The sequence below is a fragment of the Salvia hispanica genome, chromosome 2 (assembly GCF_029641045.1).
Source record: "Salvia hispanica isolate PSC_SH4W2 chromosome 2, Shi_PSC_v1, whole genome shotgun sequence".
In the NCBI taxonomy this organism is placed as follows: Eukaryota; Viridiplantae; Streptophyta; class Magnoliopsida; order Lamiales; family Lamiaceae; genus Salvia; species Salvia hispanica.
Genome location: NC_142693.1, coordinates 32577016 through 32598682, shown reverse-complemented (window position 1 = coordinate 32598682; position 21667 = coordinate 32577016). Strand labels below are relative to the sequence as shown.

The 21667-nt window shown below is 37.3% G+C and overlaps 5 protein-coding genes across 7 annotated transcripts; 2 read left to right on the top strand and 3 right to left on the bottom strand.

The window, feature by feature from the left end:
- Positions 1-67: 67 nt before the first annotated feature.
- On the bottom strand, positions 68-6768 carry BGAL10 (beta-galactosidase 10). Its single transcript, XM_048122346.2, has 19 exons — positions 6552-6768; positions 6380-6475; positions 6178-6290; positions 6017-6083; positions 5831-5923; positions 5071-5214; positions 4683-4771; positions 3963-4068; positions 3792-3879; positions 3540-3658; positions 2964-3128; positions 2462-2670; positions 2244-2353; positions 1993-2102; positions 1725-1832; positions 1205-1315; positions 900-1111; positions 416-752; positions 68-334 (listed from the first exon to the last, which is right to left on the bottom strand). Exons 1-19 carry the CDS (start codon positions 6732-6734, stop codon positions 224-226), a joined length of 2571 nt encoding a protein of 856 aa, XP_047978303.1. The 5' UTR covers positions 6735-6768; the 3' UTR covers positions 68-223.
- A 2202-nt stretch (positions 6769-8970) lies between these two features.
- Positions 8971-12713, bottom strand: LOC125220209 (UPF0426 protein At1g28150, chloroplastic). Its single transcript, XM_048122377.2, has 4 exons — positions 12579-12713; positions 10663-10821; positions 10440-10586; positions 8971-9261 (listed from the first exon to the last, which is right to left on the bottom strand). The coding sequence occupies exons 2-4, from the start codon at positions 10702-10704 to the stop codon at positions 9082-9084; spliced, it is 369 nt and encodes a 122-aa protein (XP_047978334.1). The 5' UTR covers positions 10705-10821; positions 12579-12713; the 3' UTR covers positions 8971-9081.
- LOC125220196 (Cytochrome P450 superfamily protein) lies at positions 12107-14718 on the top strand. Of its 2 annotated transcripts, XM_048122358.2 has the most exons (7): positions 12110-13221; positions 13310-13549; positions 13629-13715; positions 13821-13899; positions 14048-14169; positions 14263-14390; positions 14498-14718. In XM_048122358.2, the coding sequence occupies exons 1-7, from the start codon at positions 12418-12420 to the stop codon at positions 14616-14618; spliced, it is 1581 nt and encodes a 526-aa protein (XP_047978315.1). In that variant the 5' UTR covers positions 12110-12417; the 3' UTR covers positions 14619-14718. The 2 variants fall into 2 exon arrangements, with proteins under 2 accessions (XP_088922105.1, XP_047978315.1); XM_089065979.1 differs by having other exon boundaries at positions 12107-13221; positions 13629-13899.
- Positions 14719-16099: 1381 nt separating this feature from the next.
- Positions 16100-17451, bottom strand: LOC125220202 (transcription factor TCP7-like). The gene has a single exon (XM_048122369.2). The coding sequence runs from the start codon at positions 17335-17337 to the stop codon at positions 16510-16512; it is 828 nt and encodes a 275-aa protein (XP_047978326.1). The 5' UTR covers positions 17338-17451; the 3' UTR covers positions 16100-16509.
- A 2393-nt stretch (positions 17452-19844) lies between these two features.
- LOC125201863 (ankyrin repeat protein) lies at positions 19845-21618 on the top strand. Of its 2 annotated transcripts, none has more exons than XM_089063449.1 (6): positions 19845-20001; positions 20089-20159; positions 20532-20580; positions 20714-20821; positions 20955-21030; positions 21112-21618. In XM_089063449.1, exons 1-6 carry the CDS (start codon positions 19953-19955, stop codon positions 21365-21367), a joined length of 609 nt encoding a protein of 202 aa, XP_088919575.1. In that variant the 5' UTR covers positions 19845-19952; the 3' UTR covers positions 21368-21618. The 2 variants fall into 2 exon arrangements, with proteins under 2 accessions (XP_088919575.1, XP_088919577.1); XM_089063451.1 differs by having other exon boundaries at positions 19918-20001; positions 20492-20580.
- The last annotated feature ends 49 nt before the right edge of the window (positions 21619-21667 follow it).

Below are 21667 nucleotides of genomic sequence, written 5' to 3'. Positions count from 1 at the left end.
TGTGTTTAATGGAGATGTATGATATTGCATATATCATGAAGAGCATTAAGAGGAAATATCAAATATCTCGAAGCAACATCAAAAATTTATTCTACCAACAAAATTTGAAAATTTTAATGTTTTTGAAACCTTTGCATTTCATTTCCTTTCAACAAGATTGTAAGAAATAACATTGTTTGATTATGGAATCTTTGATAAATTTAGTAAATAAAAGATTCCATCATCAGCTACAGAGCACCTCAACAGCAAGCCTCTTAGCCACATTGGGACATAAGTTGACATCAAAATTCTTTTGGCTTAATTCCAATTCGCACTCCTCCTTGTTCAAGCAAACCTGCAAAAATCATCGATGCACTTATCGTCATATAACATACTATAGCACAGATACAGACGGTGTGGGGTGAACCGATTTTACCCTCTGCACGACGGATTCAGAATTAGGATCATGGCATCCTCCCACAGCATATGTTCCACAGCTTCCTACTGGATCTCCAAAACTTGCGAATTTCACAACAGAGATTTTTGTGCTCGTCGGGCATTTCAAACTGACAGTTGCTTTCTTTTTGTACTCCTCCATTGAGCTTATCTGCAAGTGTTCCATGTCGAACGAAGGATGATCTTCAGCAATATGCGAGCACAGACTTGAGACTTTTCTTGTTGAGAAACGAATCTTTGAAGGGTCTCCGCCTTTTTCCTCAAAGATCACCAACACATTACCTGATGGTTTGAACCAAGATCTTGGCACATGGTACCTAAACGACAAACATATACGATAATAGGCCATTACAATGCAAGAAACACTCTTTTAAATCTCGAGGCTGGCTCCAGTAGACATAATATCAGGCCAACCACCGCACTCATGAACCAGCTTAACCATGATTTGAAGTACAGAAACTTACCACCGTTGTGTCGCTTCTCCACAACCTGTATTACATTTGTTAGGCATAAATTTTCCTCTATAGTCGCATTTTTTAACGCATATTTCATGAGGGGAGGCCTTTCGAGGCCAATATCTTCCGACTTCATTTCCATTTAACCAAGCTAACCCTTTCCCCATGTGAATCATATCAAGCCCAACAGGCTCTTGCCCAGGTGGAGAATCCACCACAGCCTGCATATACAAGCATTTGTAGCTCAATATAAAATTAATAAACCATTGATACAAAAATCAAGTTGGAAACAAGAAACCATTCAAGCCTCTTACCTTGTACCATGTTAGGGGCTGATGTTTAGGTGGTCTAAAAGTAGATTCCCAGTTTACACGACTCAAATTATTTGGCTCGTATATCTTCAAGGATTCTCCACGCAACCCTATCTGAAAATACAATGTATATAAACAACGAAGCATAAAATTCATTGCAGCACACTAGATCAACAATTTCAAAGAATCCATGAAAAGGATAATGAGGCACAACTAACATAGTTTAAACTTCCGTTTGAAATAAACATAGCTTAAACAATGTGCTATCCTAAACAGTTATGTACATTAATCACGACATATTACACTCCTACATTGTCTAATATTAACTCAAATCTCTATGCATGAACAAAACCAGTCATCTGTAAGAGTCCTCTATCCAGAAAACATAATGCAATGGTAACTCTAACTACTCATGAGATGCATTTTCAATTTGAGTCTGATTAATTAATTTTGTAATCATAGGCGAAGAACAAGATATTTACAGAGATAGTGCATATAATAAAAGAAGAAACAAAGATAGTACCTTATAGGTCCACTTACTGGTGGACAAGTCCACCGTCCCATTCTTTATCCCCACAATTTTGACACTAGTAGGACCAGCTCCAATCCACTCATAGAAGGCTCCTGCATTCTAGCATTTAAGAAGCAAATACAAAATTTTAGTAAGTGATATATAGAAAAGATCACTGCTATTGAAAAATCTTGAGAAGCATAAAAGAGGTAATACTGATCTCCGCGTGAAATAGTTCAGAAAACATTAGAAACAAAAAATTGAGTTAAAAATAAAAGACCTGTAGGCCAACAGCCATGCTTAATAAAGCAACTTCGTTCTTGCCAGCTATGAGAGCAATGGGACGTCTGATTTTAAAGCGTGGTACCGTGCCATTTCCTGACCCAGTAGCTGAAGAGAAACATAAGCTGATGCTTCAGTCAATTATAGTATACTAGTAAGAAAAGTCTGGTGTACAGTGGGGCATCTCTTGTGTGGAGTCAGACAAAATATGTTCTCGTATTCGAATAGTCGACAAGAGACAGAACTAACCTTCAAGTTTTTGATTGATGAAAACGTGCATAGCATGGCCCTTCGATTCAATTAAAATCACTGGACTTTTACCACTTCTGAATGACTCGTCAGTCTCATCAACATGAAAACTATCATAAAACAAAATTTGTAAGTTCACTTCAATACCTGTGAACTTATACCAGTAATTTAAGATAGAAAAACATGCAAAATGTAAAAAAGGTACATTGTTAACTAACCTTGTTGTATACCATAGGTAGTCCGTAGTATCTTTTGTAGTGTTAATGTGGTCTACCAATCCATTTTTTGTAAAATCTGCGGCATCCCAAATTCCAGCCCTCTCTCTAAATACATCCCATTGAGGACCTTTGAAGTCTTTATGAGGAGTTGTAGCTGATGGCTGCAAATCTGTTGGTATCATCTCAACAACAGATGTTTGAGAACCAACCTGTAATTGAAAGAAAGAAAGAAGAGCATGAACGTAAGTTAGAAAGTTGCTCATCATCAAAACTAAATAAATAAATTAGTAGCCTTTAGCTAGAACTCAACTCTTTATGATCTAGTGTGTTATTTATATAACTGAAGTTCAATTCTAAGTCACTCTGATCACAACATATTGAAGTTTCTGTAGTAATGCTTCAGGTGTGTGGATTCACTTCAATTAGATATATGTGATCATGCAGTTCTAGAAAAAAGTGAACAAATTGAAACATACCCTCAGGTTTACAGATTAATAATTACCTTTGCAGTGTTAAAAACTTCATTTTTGCAGTCCGGTAAAATGCTAACCGACCATGCTGGCAGGTGATACGTAGTATTTTTGAACACTACTGTTGCTCCATTTTTATCATCCGTGTTAGAAATAATAGCAGAACAAGCTCCTGATGACTCTTCATATACATCAACCTACAAAATAGTTTCTACTGTCAATGATTAAAGTCTTTGGCAGAATACAATACTGTATTAATTAGCCTTGAACTTGGAATGGCAATGAAGTCTAACAACAACCAAAAATGAACCTAGTGTGAGTATTTAATTTATAAATAAGAAATAAATTTTTTTACAAAAGTGATAAGTATTGAGACTTATTCTCCGCAGCCCGCAGGTATATCAAGTCCCCATATATACCAAACTTTTTCAGGTGGTGCATTTATTAGAGAATCCGAGACTTCACACAAATTATAGAAGATTCTCTACTATTGCAAGTATTTATCATCTATGTCTTCACCATCATAATGACGGCATGAAAGGCCTAGATAACTCTTGGCAATAAATCACAAGAATTCAAATGTAAATGCATGGGCTCCAGGGGTTCACCTCTTGTAAGGGTCCTAGTGATAGAGTCTTCGGCTCTCCATTTAGCAATGCGTGCTCACATAACTTTATAGATCTATGAAGCTCTTTAAGATGCCCCCATTTCGGACATCTAGCCAATCCTGGAAGCCATATCATCACAAATAAAGCAATACAACTCGAAAGACACCATACATTAACCCATTTCCAACTACAATCATAGTCCGTAAGCTCACAAACCATGGAGAGTATATTATATACAGTACCAAGACTTACCATATTCATCAATTGGTGCATCATAATCATAACTTGTAGTAATGAATGGTCCACCTGCAGTGCGTCCAAAGTTTGTCCCACCGTGATACTGAAAGGAAAAGCCAAAACCTCATTTACTGCTACTTGCCTAAGGGGCTGTAGGAGATTACTTTCAAGAAGAAAACTGCAGACCATGTAATAGTTTTGAAGACTTCCTCCTTTCTGAAAAAATCGTGCAACCGAGAAAGCCACATCTTCAGGAGGTCTATGAGGATCACTTGCTCCAAATGTTTTAAACCTGAAAAATTTAAAGCTCAAGTCATGAAGCAGTGGGGTACTTACTGATTTCAGTATTGTGATTCTTCATTCTTGACAGTTACCCATATGGTTCTTGCACTCAAGCATAAATATGGTGGTTGGATGCAACATGATTTAACTTTTTAAAAAAATGTGATTACATATCTTTGAATGCCATAATGCCATAAAACCTCCAGAAAAGCTATAAAAATAATAAGAGCTCTAGCTTAATTTGAGACTTAATATTTTTAATGGACTAATTCATGAGTGTATTCACCTTTTCAATAACCAAGAACAGTCAAGCCAAAGCTACATTAACTTCATTTGTAGTTCGTTGCTATGTGTTTAAACAAAGAACTAGATCATACAGTTTATGGCAGAAAATCATTTCATACGCAAAGAGCTGATGCCTTTGCTAATAACTGTTTATAAAGTTGATTTTGATCCAGATATGATCTAGTCATTACTTGTACACAGTTTTTAATCTTCAAACCTTTTAGTAGTACTATCTCTTAATGATCCTAGTTGAATTGGAAAGTGTGTGATATGTCTTGAATAAAGAAAATAGAACATATTGGAAAATCCGTTGATATAAGTCAGAGCAATGTAACTTACCATCCTGGCCAGTTTTCTGTCCAGAATTTGGGCTTATTAGGAGAGATTGGTTTGAAATGGTCGCAGTAAAATGAATTGCATGTGTCAATCTAAAAGGAAGAAAATAGTGTTAGAAAATCCTACACCTTACACATAATTTCATCATATAGATAAATAATTTACCAACATTAAATTTCTATTGAAATTATTCTGAGAGAGAGAGCAACTATTTTATTCCTCAGTAAGTTACAAGCATTTTGCAGGACAAGAAGCACAGCTGTAAGAGGAACTTGAAGATGATCGAGGCATAAAAGTTAATGAAGATCTCATCGTGCCAGAAGGTCCATAGAGTTCATGTTACTTGGCTTTGAATAGGTAGAAGAATGATTGAAATAATTCATCAGCTTACCACAGTATCAGGAGGATCAAACTGCATACACATAATCCAAGGTACACCCGTGTTTTGAGAAACAGACATGTTAGCTGCCCATATGGTGTACCTTTTTCCTGCTTCTCCATAAGCAGACTCGTAGAATCCGTATTCATTTTCCACCTGCATTTCAATAAAGCAGCAAGATAGAATAATTATATACTCCAATATATATAGCAACATAACAATTTGGAAACAAGTCCATGAAGATCGAGGAGATCCTTAATATCGTACATTATCTGACTAGCAAGTTAGCACCTAATGTGGCATATTACAGTTTCCCTAATTTTCAATTTGCATTTGAGAATTGGTATGATGCACTTTCAGTCCACAACATGCATTTCATGCTCAGAATATGTTTTTTTAGTTTTCTTCCCTAGCTCTTCAACTGAAAGGCCTTTTTCTTCATGAAACAGCTCAATAATAATATTGCTCAAGAAACCTATCTAACGGAAACATGTATTATGCTTTCTTCGAAAGGTTTCATATGAGCCGTCTCCATGACTAGCGAAATTACTAAAGGTTTCAAATTGATTTCCAACAATGATCATAGCATCAAAGAACAATTAACTATGGAGGTCAAAAGCAAGACTGAACACTACAGCATCCGTAATTCTGGCAGCAAGAATAAATACAAGCAATATATCCAGAAGACATACATGGTGCCAATATTGTTCAAATCTTAGGCAGTAATCACTAAAGGCCATAGTTTGTACAAAACAAACACAACTTCACTTGCCTGTGACAAGATAATAGGACCTCCCTGAGATGCAAAAAGCTTCTCTTGCTTCATCTTTTCCACAATCAATGTCATGAACTTCTTCATGTAGTACTGAAAAATCCAAACACCAAATCCAAACAAGCTAAACACCAGCCAAATTCATCAATAATGTAGATACAAAACAGCAGATAGAGTTGAGCAAACCTTGAAAGGCTCGTTGTCAGTGCGAAAGACAGTCCCCGGCACATAGTGCAGCCAAACAGGTACACCACTGAACAGATAATACACAAAAGCATATAAATGTTCCGATTAGACAGAAGCAAAGCACGGAGGTCATTTCAAGTCAGTTTTTAATGAAGAGCTACCCGAAGTTCCATTCAGCTGCGACGAATGGACCGATCCGGAGAATCAAATACAAGCCAGCTTCCTGAACTATCTTACAAAATTTCACTAGATCATACCTTCCCCCAAAGTAGTACTGCAGCAATTGAGAACAGATCTATTCAATAATTCGGCAAAGGAAGTGTGAGAGTGAGAGAAATGCATAAGTGAAGCAGAAACACAGACATTGTTGGGGGAGAGCTCGTGGCCATTCCAGAAAACATAGGTTTCGATTGTATTAACCCCTCCTTCCTTCGCCAACTGTACTAATCCCGGCCACATCTGCAGACATTGCACAGTTCAGCTATAATTCAGTAAGTTAGTGCGATTCCAGAGATCTAGAGAGAGAGACACTGACGGCGGGGACGCTGCGAGGATAGTGGATGGCGGCGGAAATGAGAAGCTCGCGGCGGCCGTCGATGATGAGGGAGCGGGTGTCGTAGCTGACATTGTAAGCAGCAGAGGAGAGAGAGGGAAACAAAGAAAGTAGAGTGCAGAAGAAGAAGAAGAAGTAGAGTATGTGTTGGCGCGCCATTAACATGAGAGGGAGAGGGAAAGCTCAGCTCAGGAAATTTGTTTCTCTCTATCTCTTCCTATTTATACTGTTGATAATAATAATATTATCCAAATCCCGTTCCTTATATTTTAACCAAGGATTATGATTCAGTTAAAATGCGGTTACGTTGATGTCTTTTATTTTCAATCAATTTATAATACTACTAAGTTTGGATATGTGGCAATAATTTTGGACCACTAAACTTTTTATTCTCATTTTACATAAAAAATTTACTTTACCATATAATATTATCATATGAGATTGTTTGTTTGCCATATTTATTTGTGTCTAAAAGTCTTTATTTGTTAATTTCTCAAAAGCTTGATCCATTTATATAATGTCAAGAGTATCTCATAGTAATATCCATTTCACCTCTGTCTATAAAAATCACATTTTTATTTTTCTCATTATTATTTTATCTGACTATCCAAATCATTAATATTAATCAAATTATATTTAATTTATCTCATATTATTTTTCTAACTATCCCAACTGTATCAAACCGAATCTATAATAATTAATACAGTATCAAAGGAGGGGGAGTGTTATATTGCTAACTCAATACCTAATTGCTAACTACAATTAAATAATAGCCATTAGATATTCAAATTAAGGGCCTAGATCATCAACCAAAAAATATCAATACGATCAACAAGAAACGTCAATAAAGTCATATGATTAATTCCATAAAATATCAATAGGGTATTAATGTCAATTAACTACATGTTTAATTATAACTAACTTTTAAAAGAAATCTCAAATCTTTAAATTCATATAACATATATCAAATTAAAGATAATTTTATAAGGATTTTAACGATATCATATGTGCATATGTTCCGACGTCAAAATTTGAAAAAGAATTAGAAAATTTTTCAATTTTTTCGTAAAGCAGAAATGTCAACATACTATATAAAATATGTCAATATAATACATGTAGAATGTCAATATAAGCAATGGGTTAACATTCTTAAAGCATCGTGTTGACATTCTCAAAGCATTGTGTTGATATTTCCGAAACACTATATTGACATTTTCATCTAAAACCCTAATTTGACGTTTTTTTTTTATCTTTTTTGATTTTATTAATAAAAATGAAAATTACACGTGGCAAATTGTAGACCACACGTTTTCTAAAATCCTATGGCCTTAAATTAGTTGTAGTTAGCAATTAAATGATAAGTTAGCAATTAATCACTTCCCATCAAAGGAGTGTGTTATATTCTAACTATTTATATTGCTAACTCTGCTGGTTCATCAATATAGTGTATTAAAAATATCAACACGGTGATATCAAAATGTAAACGCATAATATCAATACATTATATTGAAGTTCAACAAAATTATGTATTGACATTTTAATATCATTATGTTGACATTTTTAATACACTATATTGATGAATTGGTAAATTTGCAGCTTAGAAAAATGAGCCCACCCAAGTATCCAATTGAACCAAATAAAATTCAAGAACTGAATCACAAATTAAACATAATAAAGACGCTAAAAGTTAAAAACCTGCAAAATATAGATCACTCCACCGCCAAAAATTATTGGATTTCGTTATGACTAAATTTTCTAATTTTAGATAGCTTTCTCTGATATTTTAATTATTAATAGTATTACTCCACTTTATAATACAGCTGTAGGTTGCCTGGATAATGAACACTGGTCAATTAACGTTGTCAGACTCAGTGTACAGTCTCACATATTACCAGATCCCACGAAACATCCAGTAATGGGAGACATGAATTGCGTTACATTTTTTGGTTTAATATGCTTTCCTTTATTTATATATTTTATTTATTCACTCTCTTTTGAAATAAATACTCATTTAATATCAATACAATAATACTAATTCAATATATGCTTCATAAATGCCTCCCATTTCCGAGTACCAAGTCAAGTGTCCGTTTTTATTTTGGCATAGAAGAAATCGAGATGTTACCGAGCATTCACCTCAATGCTCGGTAATTGTCATAGTTAGCGAGCATTTTCCGAGCATAAAGCCGATTTAGTCAGTATGTTTATGGCACGAACGTGCTCGATAAATTTGGCACGGAATGGAAGAGTTTATGGTAGAACCAATCAGCCGATGAATGTTTCAATAAAAAGGGGAAGATTTTAAGAAGAAAGGAAACAAAGAAATGTGAAGGTGGGCTGAAAAGCCCAACAATCGGTAATGGCAATGCGGCCTGTCCATGTGCAAAAGGAGCCCACAAAATAAGCACTAATAAATGCATTCACGTTTTCTGGTTTGATCATTTATAACAGAAATCGCCAGTAGAAAAAAATTACTATAAAACAAATCGTGTTTTTTGTGACTTACTATATTTCATTCTATCTCAATCTGTTGCGCTACCTGTTCATCCTCTTCTCCTTCCCTCTTACTACTTTCTTCTGTTGTAATCCCAGAAGCTTCAACCGTTCTCGCAACCCATCCTCTCAAAGGATCTTCATTTAGATCAAGCCTTAGAAGCCCTGCAAATATCCCTCCCACGAACGCAACCGGCTCCTACAATACAAACAACCTCTAATCATGACATCTTCACATATTAGGGAATGGTCAATTTAGAATCACCACATTCTCCATTGCTTCTCCAAACGTAAAATACAATTGCATGCATACAACTTCTTCTCACTCCATTCTTTCCAATAATCTTCCATCTCACAAACACCACAAACATCTTTATAGAGATAATACAATTGAAAAGGTATTATTATACATCAGCAAGCTATTTTTATTCTTGCACTGCTGGGTATATGTTTGGTTCGGCGGGCAAGTTTCAACGAGCAAGACCATTTCTCACCTTCATATGAAGAAAATACATATCCAAGAGAAGACATGGAGTATCTCTAAGGGACACTATTGTCCATACTTATTTCAACATCCAAGATCGTGGAGCACATGGGTTCTATGTTACATGAAAACACAATTTTGTGGATCATCACATGTTGTGTAGCACCCGCTTTAATGCTCCAAAAATAAGAAAGATCAATTTTAAGAGGGGGGAGAGCAACTAATACAGTGACATAAATTAACGAAACTCATCAAAAACAATTAGGATGATCAATGAAAAGATCGAAACCGGCAGACTAAGCAACTAAAATCAATTTAAATGTCAGGCACAATCAATTCAAAAGGATGGAAACTCACTAGTGCTGTGTATAACCGATCACTACACAAAACTTGAGGCTAAATACACATGTCTAGGTAGATGCATGAAAAGCTACTACCCGAAACAATACTATAATCGGTATCACTTGATAAATAAAATGTGATTATATAGCATATGGCTAAAGTAAAAATGGAAAAGAAGAGTGTTATTCCTTCAATACAATATTCCATTGAAAGAACACCGGAAACAAGAAACCAGGTTTAACTCAATAGTTTTAGACATAAAATGTGAGACGATTGAGTAGCTCACTCGTTTAATCGGATAATTAACCATAGCTATAACATGTAACAGTTCGTTGGAATGATTATGGACCTGATCGGCTCAATATATTTATAAGAAAAGGTTAATTTGTCTGAAAATGGCTAAATTACCCATTTAATACCCAAATTGGAGTGGGAATAGTAGCTACATGAAGGAACTGAAGTAATATAGATAAACAGATAGCTGGCAACACGACGAGTATAGTGAAAAAGGAGAAACTGAAATCATAGAGAGATTAGCAAAAAGTGTAAACCTTGAGCGCCTCCTTGAGAATTGGCTGTTGGTCGGGATTGGGGAAAAAAGCCCTAACCTCAAACCCGCTCCTCCTGAAAGAGCAACCGCGATCGGCAGAGCGGAATAGGAGGCGCTTCCCTCGCACACCAGCTTTCCAGCTGCTGCACTGTAACACGAGGCAATATGAGCATCAATTGATTGGAAAATGATCGATTGAATAACAATTGTGCGGCGAAATTTACCGTCGGCGGAGCTGTTAGTGATGGGAACGCCAGTAAAGCCATCACTTGGCTAGGCAGAGGCTTCGTTGATTGAATAATTGAAATCTGTGTGTTTACTCTACGGCCTTCGCTTCTCGTCTCTCCGTCTCCAAAGCGTCACTCACTCGTCCTTGCTTATCACTGAACCACGTCATATCGTTACTTTCTTATTTATTTTATTTTTCTGATTATCTTTTGTTATTGTGGGATTTATACAAACAGATATAATGAGCTATTGTGCCCTAAAAAACAAACTTTAGCTCAAATTTTACACTTTTCACAAATTTAAAATTTGATCATAAGAATTAGTATTAACTCACACAATGTAGTGAACTTCCAATGATATGGACTTTCGGCAAAAATTGAGAGATTTTGAAACTAGAGTAACTTTCAAAACAATAGCGACATTCATTTCTTACACTGACCAAAGTTTCAAATGAAAGTACAAGAACTAAATTTTAGATCAAATTGCAATTCAAATATTTAATGAGTCAAAGTGTTTGTGAGTTATTTATACCATTTGTGTTATGCAAAGGTTCAATAAATTAATAAGTGTGCATGAGTTATACTAGTAAAGAAAGTGTCCCATGGGAAAAATAGTAAGTTAAAATGATTAGTTACAAATGTGTTCTTTTAAGTGTGCACGAGTGTTATACTATTAAAAAAAATATTATAAGAAGATGTATTTAAATGAGCAAATTATTTGGATAGTATGCATAGTCAAATGAAGGTACGTTCGGTTTCCTAGATTATATCTCGAGACTAAAAAATGTATTGTGTTCGGTTCATGAGATTAAATCTCATAACCTCCTACTACTAAAATAATCTCACAACCCAATCTTAATTTATATTCATGATTATTTTGTCTAACAAATCGAACAACCACCGAGTATATTACAATTCTTGGTCGGATCAAATGAGACATGTGAGCGTAATGGTTTTTTCCCCTTAACATATAACAACTCTGATAGAGATCAGTTAGGTATCTCCATAAGCTACATTCAGCCAATCACATATTTCAACTTTTTAATACATGTCTCTCTCATCAACGTACACAACGCTCGCATATAATTTCTACTTGTATCAGTATCTCCGGTTCACCCCAATAAATGTATTTTAAAATGCACTCTCCCTCGGATCTCCCTCTCCCTCTCTCGCCCACACAATGACACAAACGCACGAGACATGGGGGATCGGCTAACACCCAGAGTTACCCTCGTTTCTAGACTCTTCATTTTTTAAAGTGACACAAGTGAGAATAGACTTACAAGGGAAGAAATGCAGGTCGTACACAATGAATGTTTAGTGGCTCAATGAGCGATTATAATAGTGCCCATTGTGCACATGGAAACAAGTGTTTGACAAAATAGAGAGAGGACAAAAAACAGTGAGGATGAAAAAGTGGGAAGACTTATGTGAGAGTTGAGACAAGAGGAAGGAGTAGTGGCACATTAACTAAACCAAATTGATGGTCAAAGTGAATTGGCAGTTGTTGACAAGTGTATAAACAAGTGCAAGTCAAAGTGGAAAGTAGTATATTGGAAGCTTTAGCTGTTTGTTGATGAGATAAACAATACAAAGAGTGGAGAATTGATCATTATAAAAAGAATGGTTGAGTGAAGCTCATAGAGAATGAGTTTCATAGTGGAAACTTGGAAGTTGGGGCATTTATTCTAATATATAATAATAATATAATGGAATAACTTGCGGAGGTACACTACATATTCTAGACGTGGTATGACAGGCAATGAGTCAACTAAGCCTGTTTGTCACTTGAATATTTTAGTTCCATACCACCTATGTATGTATCTCCATTCAATTCTTTCCCAGGTTAGGATGAAAATGAGAGAGAATGATGATAGCTACATGATGATGGTGATAATTACCATAGTGATTACCTTTGTCTCCTTGATTTGGTGGTTTGTTGCGACTAGAGGCGGAGGGAGGAGCAAGGGTAAGTTGCCTCCGGGAGGAAGAGGGTGGCCGGTGGTGGGGGACAGCATCAGCTGGTACAATGCTGTTGCGAGTTCCCATCCCCCGGCCTTCGTCCACAAGCAGGTCCGACGCTACGGCCCAATATTCTCCTGTAGTCTATTCGGGAAGTGGGCGGTTGCTTCTGCGGATCCGGCCTTCAATAAATTTGTTATGCAAAACGAAGGCAAGCTGTTCCAGTCGAACTACCCGAAATCCTTCAGAGATTTGGTGGGGAAGAATGGGGTGATTACTGCGCAGGGAGACCACCAGAGGAAGCTTCATTCCATCGCCTCCAACATGATGCGGCTTGACAAGCTCAGGTTTCACTTCCTGCAGGATATTCAGATAGTTATCAGACAGATCTTCACCAATCTACACCACAATCAGGTTGCCCCCCTTCAAGATGTTTGTCGCAAGCTAGCAATTAACTTGATGGTCAATCAACTCCTTGGAGTCTCCTCTGAATCCCAAGTGAATCACATAGCTCAATTGTTCTCAGATTTCGTCGATGGCTGCCTCTCTCTTCCGATCAATTTGCCAGGCTTCGCTTATCACAAGGCAATGAAGGTAATAATACTATATTTCTTCTTCCTCTTCCTCTTCTTCTTCAACTCTTCTTCTTTTTGACATGCTTTCATTTCTCCTCTTTCACCAGGCTAGGGAAAATATAATAAGCAAGATTAACACGACTATCGAGACTCATAAAAGGAATTCCTCCTCAGATATTGGCAATGGTGTTCTGGGAAGGCTGCTAGAGGAAGAAAGCTTACCTGATGATGCTGTTGCTGACTTTATCATTAACCTTCTATTTGCTGGAAATGAGACCACAGCAAAAACCATGCTCTTTGCTGTTTACTTCCTCACACAATGCCCCAGAGCCATGAAGCAAATGCTGGTACCTGCACTGGATACATCGCAGCTCTATTTATGTACAAACACCAACACCATTTAATTACATCTAGTTTTCGACACAGGATGAGCACCAGAGCCTAAGGAGTGAAAGGGGTGAGGAGGAGATGCTTACCTGGCAAGATTACAAAGCTATGCCTTTCACTCAATGTGTAAGTCCTCTATTAATCATTTATCACTATGACCTCACTCCAGTTTGGCACAAAACTCTTTCTATAATATATACTCTGGGTACTCAACCATTAATACTTCTCCAGGTAATTGACGAAACTCTACGTCTAGGAGGCATTGCCATTTGGCTCATGAGAGAAGCCAAAGAACAAGTAGAATATAAAGGTAATTAGCTCATTATACCATTTCTCCAAAGAGTTCAATCAGAAAGCTCAGTCAATCAAAAAATCACATCAAACTATTCCCACCACATGTGCCATACGTTATCAAAACCAACCAACTCTTGATTAGCACCTGGTTGCCCTTCCTGCAGATTATGTCATTCCAAAAGGAAGCTTTGTGGTGCCGTTTCTTTCAGCAGTCCATTTAGATGAAAATGTCTATGAGGATCCACGTTGCTTTAATCCATGGAGATGGATGGAACCCGAAAATCAGGTTATCCATCTCAGAGGCTTTACTAATTTCCTAGTGTCAAGAGATAAATATAAGTCGTCAATATATACTGTGCATAACATCAACAAAATACAGGAAAAGAGAAACTGGAGGAGCGGCCCATATTTTGCACCTTTTGGCGGAGGAGCTAGGTTTTGTCCAGGGGCAGAGTTGGCTCGCCTTCAGATTGCCCTCTTCCTACATTACTTCCTCACCACATTTAGGTATTTTGATAAATTCTCAATGGCAGCAAAACAAGATATTTATATCTTCAATCCTCTTTAAAATCAATGCTGTAATAAACAAAAAAAAAACTGATATGAAACTACAGGTGGAGGCAGGTGAAGGATGACAACATGTCTTTTTTTCCATCAGCTCGATTGGTGAACGGATTTCAGATACAATTGAATAGAATAAGCCATGATCACCGTGTATCCACCTCTATCAACTGAACAAACAAACTATATTTGTTTGTTGTTCAGTATTCTTCTGGGGTCTGAGGAAGGCTCTTCATCTGTAAATTACCTTCAAATACATATGTATTGTTGTGGATATGGATGTAAAAAATAATTACTGCTTTTTATCAAACCAATACTGCAATACTATCAGTCTATTGGACAAGGATTTGCCAAATACACAGCCCAATAAACAAACTTCACAGGGATGTAGAAAAAAGAATGGGTTATCAACAGGAAGTAATATGCAAGAACCTATAAGTTCAGTTACATAAAAAGTAACATTACCTGAGAGAAGACAAGGAAATAAAACAACTTTGTTGCTCCGGCCAATGATATTCAACATGAACATACATGCCAGTTCTGTGTTTCAATAAGATCTCCAGTTTCAGAATAACAGGAAAAGAAGGCTACTGAATCCACAGCAACTTTGTGTTATGTGATATCAGCCTACATGAAGTTTCCATGTTTAATCCTGGGATCAAAGACTTACAAACTGGAAAATGATACAGATACCAGACAAAAGTAACCCTTCAAAGGGACAAACAAAGATTTTTTTTAAATGTGCCAAGTTAAATCTTCAAATATGCCAGCACAGTACTTTAACTCTAACTAGTGATGCAGTTGACATTCATTGGAGTAGCATGGTGCTTGGACATGAAGAATTAATGATGATTGTTACAGCCATTCAAGAGTCAAGACCTAGTATTCCCTGAGACATCTCTCTCAGTACATCAAAGTTTAGTTGAAAAATAATTCTCCAGACAAGCATTCTCCATCCTAAACACATTCCATTTTATTAACTGAAAAAAGCACTCCAAGAAAATAATCATTGGCACACAAGCTCTCATTTCATCAATTCAACCAAAGCATAGAATTCTCATCATAGTTCTCCATTAGTTAAAAAATTGACCGAGAAGCTAATTGACCATCTTCTATGACTGAACTGTCAAATATGATGGGAATCAGTCAAAGGAGATGCAAAATACAGGTCTCACTTTTTACTTATGACTAGTACAAATATACATAGTTAAGAACTCTTTAATAAAGTAACATACATGCAAAGTATAGTTTTATCTCTTGCACATGCATAAATTCAACCTTTCAGTTGATCAGCAGGAATGCCAACTTTCACCAGTAGTGTTCCCTGAACATTTGAGATGAGATATATGGCTTTAAAAATAAAAAAAACATCTAAAAAACACATCCTTAGATACTTACATAAGAAAAAATAGAGTCCATCAGGCGTAGGTCTCAGAAAACCATAGAGGAGTTACATAAATCAACCAAGTCGTGCCAGGAGTATTCCATCATTTCTGTAATTGTACAGTTGTAGACCATATACTTATTCCAGTTCAAGATTCACAAACACTTGTGAGTGACATGGGCATTATGAAAACTAAATCAGAAACATGTCTTTGTAGTTAGTGTGTAACCTGATCAAGAGAAGACAATGAACACAGGCATAGGCCAGAAAATAAAAGGTGCGAAACAATTTCTTTTATTGTCTACAATCTTACACGAATTGGGCATCTGAATCAAGCAAACAACAGCTACAAACAGCACTCTGAATTCTAAATACAAACACTGGATATAGAACTTATCAATACCAGCTTCACGAACAGGAAAATCACAACGAAATTAACAGAAGCAAACACCGTAATTCCATGTCTGCTAGTGCTAGGAGGGTGACAAAAGGAGATGAGGAGTTGTCTGTCATGTCCTTCAAAAAACACAAGCAAGCAACCAACCAAACGCAGCACAACTTATGGGAGGACTTAGGGTACAAATTCATATGCAATATTGACAGTGAGCGAATCATTCATTAGCAAGATCAAACAACAACAACATCATCAGCACTACAGGCGGCAAGATTAGGTTCTCATGTTCAATTGGCGTCAGCATCCCTTCGTTGTTCGGACGACTGAGGAGGAGGACCGGAGAGGGATGCCAGCAAATTGAGGTGATGCCCCTGTACTTGAGCAATGGGCAAGTAATTCCCAACCCTAGCCGCGGAGGCCTCGCCAATTCCCAATGGCTGATGTTGCTGCAGAAACCTCAACGAAGCTGAATGCTGCTGCTGTTGCTGTTGATGCTGCTGCTGCTGCTGCTGATGGTGGGAATTATTCGAAGCAGCAACCACCATTTCAGGGGGAGGAGCTGCGAAGCTCCAGACCTGGCCGAAATCGGTCCGGGCAGGAAGAGCCCAGAAGCCTCCAGCAGCGATGGTGGGGCCAACAGAAGCAGAAACAGAGGTGACGTCATCTTTGGAGAGGTGCTGGTGGTGGTCGTCGTCGTCGGGGCGGAGGCGCTTGCCGAGGATGAAGGGGGTGGGGGTTAGGAGCGAATGCGCAAGGGGCTTATGGTCGAGGGCGGCGGAGAGGGAGGAGGAGGAGGAGGAATTGCGGGCGGAGGGGGAGACGGTGGAGAAGCTGGCGGGGGTGGTGCCGGTGCCGGTGGCGGCGATGATGGAGGGCTCGGCCTGGCGGAGGAGCCACTCGATGGTCTGGCCGTCGGACTTGTGGCCAAGCTCGCGGGTGAGCTGGAAGACGCGGGCGGCGCAGATGATGGGCATGCGGATGCGGCGGCCGCGGCCGTCGACCTTGCTGTGGCGGTCCTTGGCGGGGGGTTTTTTGACGGGGGCGGGGACGGTCTGGAGCTGGAGATGGCGCTGGGAGGGATCGACAATGGAGGCGTCGGCGGCCGACGTAGACATGGTGGGAGGAGGAGGAATGAGTTAGGGTTTTGGAGGAATTGGGGGGAAAATGAGTGAGGAGAAGAGAGGGGGAGTAGAGAGAAGAGAGCGGTAATGATTGAGGGCAGGAGCTGGTGGAGACAGGCGGAGGGCACATGGGTGGTGGGCTCCACCTTCCTTACGTACTCCCAGCTCACTCTCTCTCACTCACTCATTTCCTCTTTCTCTCTCTCCTAAATTTCCTATTCCTCACGCGCTCCTCTTTTCGGAAAAGTCATCTATCAGTCAACTCACTAAATAATTATCTTTGTTTTTCCAATTCATGCTAATGCCGTACTTGAATATGAATTACTACTATTAATTAAATATTAGAGAATAATTGTGAAAATTTGATACCATGTATTCCTTCTCATTTCATTTAAAATATTTTATGTTTATCACCAGATTTTATTTGTATTCAGTAGTGAGGGTGTTTTTTTAATAATATGTCACTTTGAGTAAGATATTTTTGTTAAAAAAATGTGTGCTTTGAATAAGATGTAGTGAGTTTTTATTGGATAAATAAATTAGAGTGATAATTATTTTGAATCCATTAAGTGATTAATTTAAAATAGAAAAAAATTACTCTCTTTATTTTATTGTAGGTGAAATTTATGTTGAACATAATAATTAAGAAATGAGTGTTTTGTGTTGAGAGTAAAGCACATGAGACAAAAAAATAATAGAAATTGAATGTGTTAGATTTTAATTTTAGAAAATAACTCAAACGGCCAAAAAGATACCCTTTACTTCCCATTTCGAATTCACCAACAAGATAAAATGTACAAACATTCTTCATAATCCTTTTAAATGGTAAAAAATAATGAAAACACTTAGAAATTGTCTACAAAGTATGACTTGAGTTACTAAGTGAACAATGCAGATATGTATAAGCTATTTTGATAATATTTTTAAGTTTCGAACTAAAAGGTCACAATAAGTTAAAGTTTGAATGATAATTTAAAATGACTTTACTATTAAATAAAAATAAAAATAAGTTAATTTAATATTAGTAAGCTGGTGTGGGGGGCCGGGCCCGGCTATAAATAGGTAAAATAAGTGGTCCTTAAACAAAAGCAGAAATATTAAGGAGGGATGGGCCCAATGAAAATGCAATCCATATAAAAACTATTTTGTCATCAGAATTTAGTTCTGCATTTTTAGTTTTTAACTTGCGTCTGTTTATTCACTGACTGCCTCACTTGACCTGTGTAATCAAGTCAACGTCAACACCTATAGATATTAGTTTGAAGCCTCTGAGTCGACCTATGTCACGGTTAGTCATGAAATTCGAAAAACTTCATTAAATCATGATTTAAAGGCCAACATCGATCTCATTTTCTTTCTTTTTCTTCTTCTACGATACGATGTCAATAACATACGTTACACCATTTTTACATTCCAACGGCAGCATCGATCTTATATACTACTATGCATGACCCACAAATTTCATTTTGTTAATCCACAACTGCCTATATTGAACAATCTATTGGATGCAATTACCCTTTTCTTCATATTTATCCCTCTATATTACGTTCTTATTTATGAACTGTAAATTTAATTACCACAACTAAAGTTTACCAAGCATAATTATATTGGCAAGCAATAAAATAAGTCACATTCATAAACATAGTAGGTGGGAAAAGGCCTGAGCCGTAATTTATTTGGTAACTCACTAAAAATGTGTGATAGAAATGGTATAGAATCTCAATAATTGGCATTCCAGCAACAAATTTGATGGCCCCCACCCTCATAATAATAGTATATTTGAAATTAGCATGATTCTATTATATTTCAATAACATTAGATTATGATGGACATTCGTATCTCTAATACTGTCTTTATACCTCTCTTTACGGCTGTCTTATTATATCCATTATTTGGTATTAGGTAGCTTATATGTATGTGGAAAGGGAAAATGATTGCTACAAACAAAATCCCCAATATTGAGGCATTCATTAAATCAATCATCATGATACCTTTGCTCACTTAATATCACGATTAATTGACTTGAGATAGCTCACAGCTTAATACTCACGCTTTCCAAAAAAAAAAAAATAGTTCATTTATCAGTTTGAGAATTTTTAATAATTTTTTTCTATTTTTAGTAGAGGAACCTCTTATAGTATGTAAAAATAGACTCATATTCAACACATTCTTTTATATTCACTTCTTTATATTTATTAAAATCTGAACGGTCATCACCTAGTTAAAAGACACTTAGATCATGAACAAATATAGCATTCAATTTGACCAACAATTGTCCAAAATTAATATTTTCAGATAGATAATCAGACTAATCTTATGTCACATTATCTCGAAATCCAAAAATTAATTATTGATTGTATCTATCTGATGGAATAATATTAATAAGATTTGATAATCACAACCCAATCCAACCCTCAGTGGGCTACATTTCTGGACCCACAGTATTGGGCCTCCTCTTGTGGGCCTTCTCCTTTTTTCAATTCCGCGAGTATTATACAAAATTCCATCTTCATTTGCAAATTCGATCAAACAAAATCCAGAGCCCTAGCTCGCTCTAATTCTGCAAATTTCCAGAATTCGACAAATTATTGATCGAGGTTCCACCGGCGATGGCTGGAAGAGAAGTTCGCGAGTACACAAATCTGACTGATCCTAAAGGTACCTCCAATTTCTTTGCTGATGTATATTTCTTTCATTTTTTTTGCATTTTGGTGGTGATTAATCGGCTGGGAGGGATATATGCAGATAAGAAGTCGGGGAAGGGGAAGGACAGAATAGATGACGAAGAAATTACCTTCCAGCGCATGGTTGCCAAGGTTAGAGAATCCTCATTCTCCTTTTTTCATACGGTTGATTCGAAGGAATTAAATTTATCGTCGATAAGCTGCTTTTCTTATTGTAATTTGTATCTCTTCAATAAGTGAGCTGTTTCGTGCTAGTGGATTTCCTGCATAACTGCCTGTATGAATTGTAGATGTTAGGAGGAAAAAAATGGCTGTAAGGAAAATCTAATCATCACTTTTAGTGGCATAAGCTAGCATTATATTGAAACCCTTAATATTGTTTGATGTAGATGCATTTTGGAGCTTTTGAGTTGTTTCCTGTAATTTTCAATTTCGATTAGTGTTCTGATAACACGCCCCGGCAGGGATCTTGGCCTTTTCCGGGTGGGTGATTGATAAGTGCAGATGCAAGAGGTTGCTGGGGAACGTGGAGGTTACCTACATGGGCGGGGCGGTAGAGATTCTACGCCCTCTTTCCATTTGTGAAATTTAATTCTGTGTTGGCCTGTCCATGCACTTGCTTTCATGAAGTCAGTAGTTAGGTAGTTATCATTGCTTTTTGAGCATTGCTTAGTGTAAATGTGCAGCTTTGGACAGCGACGATTTGCTTTATCTGAAGGAGCAAATGGAAGCCGAGGAAGATGCAGAACGCCTTCTACGGCGTACAGAGAAACGAGCATTTGCTGCATTTAAAATATCCTTGCAACTACTCTGGGGTTACAAATAGGCTCAAGAATGTCTGTTAAATGTTTCTCTTTTTTATATTTTTCTTTTTTGGAAATGAGTTTGTTTCTTGCTCATCGTGCTTTTCCTTGACCACTAATCACAAGGCTGTGGCAGAAACTGCCCCAGCTTCAGTTCCCTTGCCACTTAGAGTGGAACCCAAGCCAAAGAGTGGAATCAGGTAAGTTTCAGACTGTGTTTGTGTGTTAAAAAACCGAATCTGTATGTGTGTCCATCTGATACAAAGTTTCTATATGCTCAGGCAGCAAGACTTGCTCAAGAGAGTGGTGGCAGTGAAGGCAAAGACGCAGGGTGTTGCTGCCCCTTCCGATGTAGATCCATCCAGGGAAGCTTCGAATCAACAACCATCTAAAAAACATCGACCCTCGAATGATCATGATCTGGAGAAAGACAAGTCTTCGACCAGTTCCAACAAAGTGGGAGAAGAGACAAAATCGGATAACCCAGTTAAGAGTCTGTTGGCAGCATATGAAAGCTCCGATGATGATGATGACTGATGCATGATTTAATGTCGTTTTCCTTTTACGGTAACGCTATGTATCTCTCGTGCACTTGATACTCTGCACGGCCTTAGTTATATAAGACATTAAGTAGAATCTACAAGCTCCCTTGTAAGAGTCCTTTCTTTCAGCTGTCTTGAAAGAGACAGAGAGAAAGGAATATTGTTGTTAACGGAGAATATGTTTTTGACCACATTTTGTAGACATTCTTGTGAGGAATCTAAATATTATATGCGCTTTCAACAACATCTTCCTTGTTAAAATCTCTTGATTTTGTAGTTAAGCTGTCAACAGCAA